The sequence below is a fragment of the Calidris pugnax genome, unplaced genomic scaffold, assembly GCF_001431845.1.
Source record: "Calidris pugnax isolate Ruff unplaced genomic scaffold, ASM143184v1 scaffold4, whole genome shotgun sequence".
NCBI classification, from domain to species: domain Eukaryota; kingdom Metazoa; phylum Chordata; class Aves; order Charadriiformes; family Scolopacidae; genus Calidris; species Calidris pugnax.
This window is the reverse complement of record NW_015090781.1, coordinates 8,709,758-8,715,757: the sequence shown is the minus strand read 5'-3', so window position 1 is coordinate 8,715,757 and position 6,000 is coordinate 8,709,758. Positions and strand designations below refer to the sequence as shown.

Below are 6,000 nucleotides of genomic sequence, written 5' to 3'. Positions count from 1 at the left end.
ACAAACAATTACCAGGAACTTGCTTGTTAATTTACAGAGCAACATTTTGGTGCCTTTTATTGATAATGAGGTCTTAAAACAAACATGCGCCACAATCACTTCAGGATATTTTCCTGTTTGGTTTGGTTTTGTGGGAAGAAGTTCTCGGATGTCAATGCAACTGCTGGTGCTATTCCATGCTGTATCAAGTGCCAGCGTCAACCTGACTCTCATTGATGTAGCACTGTCCTTCTACATAGCTGGATTTATAAAGGTTTTAGTTACATGTAGCAGAAGTATTACACATACAGAACTTTTTATTTTTCATCCTAATGTAAGACCATTTTTTGAGAACTCTCATCTCAGGTTTAAATCAAATATTTCCTCTGTGGTTGCTGATTCATCCTCACCACTGGCATTTTTAATACTCTGGTAATTTGGCAGTTTTTTTTTTTTTTTTTTTTTTTGATTGGCTTTTTTTTTTTCCTGGGAAACTAGGTAAATTGAATTGTATACAAGAAAGTGTTGTGTTTTCAGATACAAAGAGATAATAAATACCTTTTGATGCAGCCAGTCAAGACACATGGTACACAAAGCCAGAGAGCTCTGTGCTGTAGCTGTTGCTGGTCCCCAGGTCAGCTCGCTGGAGGCTGCTCATGTGTCCTGTGCAGGGCACTGCATGCTCTGCCTGTACAGACACCTTCCCTTATGGAGTCATAGGAATGTGGGCAAATCTAGGATTATATAGAATTTAATAGAAATTGCAGGTGGAGTTGGAACTTTCCAAGACTGAACTCTGACCCAGACTATAAAAATAGATCGGAGTCTTTGGAACAGATCATTAGAGAGCGGTAATAAGGAAGTAGCTTGAAAGCTTATGGGATATTGTTGGTTTAGTAGCTTCTGCTGATGTCTTCACATCCATGAAAGTTAAGTGCTGCTAAAAATGTGTGATGTGCATTTACATTTATTAGTGAATGTTTCTATTTTGCAGGGTTATCAAGATGTTCGGGATCGCATGATTCACAGGTCTACCAGTCAGGGCTCCATTAATTCTCCAGTGTACAGTCGTCACAGCTACACACCCACCATGTCACGTTCCCCTCAGCATTTCCACAGACCTGGTAAGGGCAACTGCCTTAGAAGTATATGTAAAACTATTGTTACTTTATTGTGTCACATAGTGGTGCAGCGAAGCACTTGTTTCTCTCAGCAGTGAGAATTTAGGATTGAAAAGTTGTGGCATATTTTAGTATCTCCTTCGGTACCTGTTTTTTTGTTCTTGATTGATGCATTCTTTTTCACGAGGCTGATGAGTGTTTCTTAAATCATAAATATGGATCTTCTTGGTTTTTTTCTGATTTAAAGCTTTATATGTTTCTGAAAGTGAGCAAAAATTTGCAGCAGTGAATCACAAATGTCATTCTGGAATTTGGGAAAAATATTATGTGTTGGAAACAGAAGTTGTGGCTTGACTGTAGAGAAGTCAGTAATGTAGGATTCCTCCCTTCTAGAAAGCAATTCATTTAAAGCTCGGTGCAGCCATGGAATCTCACACACAGTAGCAAAACCCCCAGATATTCCAAATTGCTAGTCATTTTTAAAAACAGACTCATGGTTCACAAAGTAGATTTCTTAATTAAAGCCATAGACATTTGCCTGGGAACATTTAAAAAACAGAAACTTCACTTGCTAGTTTGGCAGTGTTGTACAAGTTCTATGCACAATATAGAAAATGTACAGGTCATTCTGGTTCCCAGTGCATTCAAAATTACTGGTTATGTATATAAAAACAAGATATGAAAATGAACTGCTCATCCACACCCAAATTGCGTAAAAAATTATCTCTAAATGCCATTCATTGAATACTTTTCAAGAGTGATTTTATTGTTTGTGGTAATGAATTAAGTCTTTGTAATCTGTTCTTACATTAAGTGATACAGTCGTGCAGTTCCATCTTCCTTGGTGATTACAGCTGAGCGGTTGGGATGCCAAAAGCCCATCTACAATAGGAGCTGCATTTTTTAAAATTAAAGATTTATAATAGAGCCACCACTGTGGAAGTTGAATGCTGTAGCCATTTCCTACTGGGGGTGGGCTGAAAGCAGCTAATTGTGTCTGTCAGTGAATGCCTTATTTAAAGGACCCAAGGGAGGTGGGACAGAAGCAAATTGTGTCTGATGCTTGGTGCTGACAACATGGCTGTGTTCTAAGATGATGTTACAACTGAAACCGAAAGAGACTTAAAAGCGTGAAAAAGCTGCAAACTTCTGTCTCTTGATTCTGGCAATTCTGAGGCGATTTTTCCATTTGTATCAGTTGTATCAGGGATATGAACAAATCCAGGCCCTGTTCCAGACTTTACTGTGATACTTTATTGTCTGTGTTCAGTCGAGGGCCTTCCCCAGAAGCAGTCTCTGTTTATGTAACTCTTGTGATGGGCGGATGAGCTCAAGCCAGAGTTTGGATCCAGATGTAAAATCTTCAAGAGTTTGCAGCCTGGGGGATTTTCTGAGAAGATGTTTGTTCAAACATATCTCTGTTCGGATGATCTCATCTTTGGCTCACCTGTTTGTTTCGCATATGACACAGATGTAATTCTGTAGAATTTATCATTTTGATCTTTGCTGCCCTGCTTTGGGGTAATTGTTAATGCTGCTTTACCATTTTCCTACAGTAATTATTCATGTTGAATAGTAGCACATGTATATTTACTATTTTTCTCTTAATGGCACTTCTAATCATCATGTTATTTGCAAGAATAATTTCTCTGTGAATAAACCCAGTGGCCCCAGATAACTTGTCTTTGACTTCCAGCGAGCCCTTGAGAGAGAAGTGAACCATTGCGTTGACGTTGTCAGCATAAGGTTCTTCAAAAATTTGAGTGCTACAAGTTTTCAAAAAGTTTGCAGCCTTTTCCTCCTGCAGAGCCCCAGCTGATGTTGGCAGCATTTTTGGAATGTCTTAAAACAATCGAGAACGGCTTGCATGCCCACTGCCTGGCATTTTTTGGTCAGGCACTTCTCAAAGCAGCTGCTTTCTTAACTAATTGAGCGTCAACGTTTGTGATGTTTGCATGCTGGTAGCAGGCTACTTTTTGGTAACAAGGCATAGATCAGAAGCTCATTAAGCCAATAAATGTTATGCCGAATTAGCAATCAGTCTCAGCCTCTCTTCTAATACTTCCTGTAATTTTGTCTAACACTTACGAACCCTTCGGTACGTCTTTAACCTTTTTTTTTTTTTCTCCTTCCTTCTTTTCAGAATCCTAATTGTTGAATGCCTATTTTTTTTTTTTCCTTCCTTCTGAAGCCTCCTTCCCCTGCCTTTCTCTTATTGTTTTTCTTTGTTTTCATTTTGTTCTGCCCCCCGATTCCCTGCTGCCGCAGAGCTGCTCCCTACTGGTGTGCAGCGGGTGTCCTACCTGCGCACGAGCAGCCTCAGCTCCTCTCACCATGACTCCCGCCCCAACTCCCCCTTCCGACACCACTTCATCCCCCATGTCAAAGGTAAGGAGCCAGGCGCCTCCCCAGGGAGCACCCTCCAGCCTGGAGATTTATTAGCCTTCTCTCAGAGCTAATAAGGCGGATCTCCCTGAGGTTGTCGTTGGCTGTACAGCTGAGCATGCCTCGAAATGTGCCGTTACACTTAAAAAAGGCATTAGAATAGACATAATCTCCTTTTTTTTTTTTTTGGAGAAAATATGTCATTTCTAAGGGCCCTAGTTGAAGAGTCATCAAGCAACTACCTATTAGAAATATACAGAAAAACATCATTTACTATTTAGAACCTATATGCGCCTAATTTATCTTCTTTCCAAAGCAGTGCATAACAATCACTGAAGAAGTTAGCATATCAAATTAAATTATAATTTCCACATTCTTAAAACATGCATTTCAAAAATTGACTACAAATATTGCCTATATATCTACATCTACATATAGAGCAAGTTGATTGAAAATACAGAGAAGAAAAGAAAAAAATTATATAAAGATCAGTGGCAACGAGGTAGTTAATAATTAGTGCCCAAGAAGTAAAACTAAAATCTCTAGGCCTCTCCTCAACTAGTGAGAATCAGCAGACTCTGCTGAAGGCAGTAGAGTTGCAGGGATTTACACTACCTGAGGATCTGGTCATTTCTCTTTTTTTCAAGCATGGTTTGATTTGGGGGGAGGATTGTTCTTTCATTGTGTCCCTTCGAGGAGCTAATTCAGCTCAATAACCTTTTAGTTTTGTTTCTTGCTTTCTGTGAATGTGGTTTTACTTTTATTTCTATTGGAGCACTCTGGCTGTGCCATCTCTTCTGTTGGGGGAGAAGGTCATAGCTTCTGTAACCTACAAAAGCTCAACAAGAGGCAGCTGAGCAAGTTGAACGTAGATTCTGTTCTGGCACCACTGATTAACGTAGATAATCGTGAACTGGAGATAATCAAAAACAGTTCCAAGGAAGTTGTTGCCATGATCTTTCAGGAAATGCTAATAGATCTCAATATTATAGCTCTTCAAGCACTCAGATCCCCATTACTAATTTTACTCTTGCCTTTTCTTAGATAATTTTTATTAATATGCACTTTCAACTTTCCTATTATGTCACTATAAAAAAAAAATCTCATTTAAAAGATTGGGACCCTTAAAAATAGATACACTGCTCATTTCAGCATGCAGTTAATTCATGATCCTTGCAATTTCAACATTTCTTTGCTGTATACCCAAATTAATGCTCACACTCTTTCAAGTGGCATTTCCATTCTTTTTCTGTTGAGAAAATAGCTTCTTCAACGGATAAATCAAAAGAACTCTTGGAAATCCATGGCTATTGTTTTCAGATTTCAGAGAATTACCTGACATGTAGATTAGGTCTGTGTCTCAGTTATTGGTACAAAAGGCCAGGTGGGATTACAAGCACTGGAGATGAAGGGGTAGGTATGGTGCTTATCAGATATGTCACATAGGACATTGTAAGAATCCATGATTTTCTAAAAATTTTACATTAAGGTCTTAGGCCTGGACAACATTTATGTGTTGTAACTCAGCAAAGCAAAGGGTAATATTTTTGTTAAATAAACATCTCTATTATTACAACATGTAGGTGTGTTTTCATAGGAAGAGATAATATAGCTTGCCCAGGGTTTAGTTCAGGGGGGTTCTGTAGGGTTTTTTGAAAAATGTGGGTAGTGTTGAATGAAATCCAGTTGCACTACATTGTATGTCCTCTTTGCTGCTTGGTGCTCATAAACAGGTATTTTGTTATCAACTGATGAGGTCAATCTGGGTTTCCCACATGATTCTTCATTTGCCCTCCTTGCACACCACGTGTGTCCAAGTGTCCCCTTTTTACATCTGTGTGGCAGAGAAGAGAGATTAGTCTGGCATTGGCAGCACCTAATGCAACTCCCTGATGCTCTTACCTGTAGGGGTTTGTCTTGGGTATTGTAGGTGTCTGCTTTCAAGGTTTAAAGAACTGCATTATTTTACCCTTGAGAGTAGCAGTTTTATATTGAGTAGGGAATAAGACCCTTGTGAATATATCTGAAATGAGAACTATAGCACTGTGGGGTTAATTAGGTGTGGTAGATACTTGTTCTTCAAATCACTGCAAATGTATCTTGTGGCCTCATTCGTACTTGGTCAGCCTTTCTCAAAGCCACAAGTGCTTTTAGCAGGAAGGTGAACTTGGTGTAAGTTTACAAGAAAGATTTCATAAAGCTCTAGTTTGGGGATTTTTTTCTGTTAGGAATCAGAGAACATGGATCATGCCAAAACTGGTTTGGGAAAGGGGCATAATTTCCAAACAGCATAATGATAAAGAAACTGGCATAATGCACATTCCACCCGTGTTATTTTGTATTGTCAAGCCAGAAAAGGACATTTAGACCAGTTTCAGTGTGTTTTCATACAAGGTAATGATAAACAATAATAGTGCTCAAGCCTTGTAGACAAGTCCAAATATAAAGAACTTTGAGGAGTGAAGTAGCTAAATACACCCCAGAAAATCTTATTGAGAGTTCGTTGATGTAACAT

The 6,000-nt window shown here is 38.9% G+C and overlaps 1 protein-coding gene across 12 annotated transcripts in view; it reads left to right on the top strand.

Annotated features, from left to right (window-relative positions):
* The window catches only part of ABLIM1 (actin binding LIM protein 1), a 197,014-nt gene that overhangs the window by 168,392 nt on the left and 22,622 nt on the right, over nucleotides 1-6,000 (top strand). For all 12 annotated transcript variants that reach the window (XM_014958447.1, XM_014958511.1, XM_014958495.1 and 9 more), the window contains one exon: nucleotides 974-1,103. In XM_014958447.1, coding sequence (XP_014813933.1) covers nucleotides 974-1,103 — 130 coding nt within the window. The remainder of the gene's footprint in view (nucleotides 1-973; nucleotides 1,104-6,000) is intronic.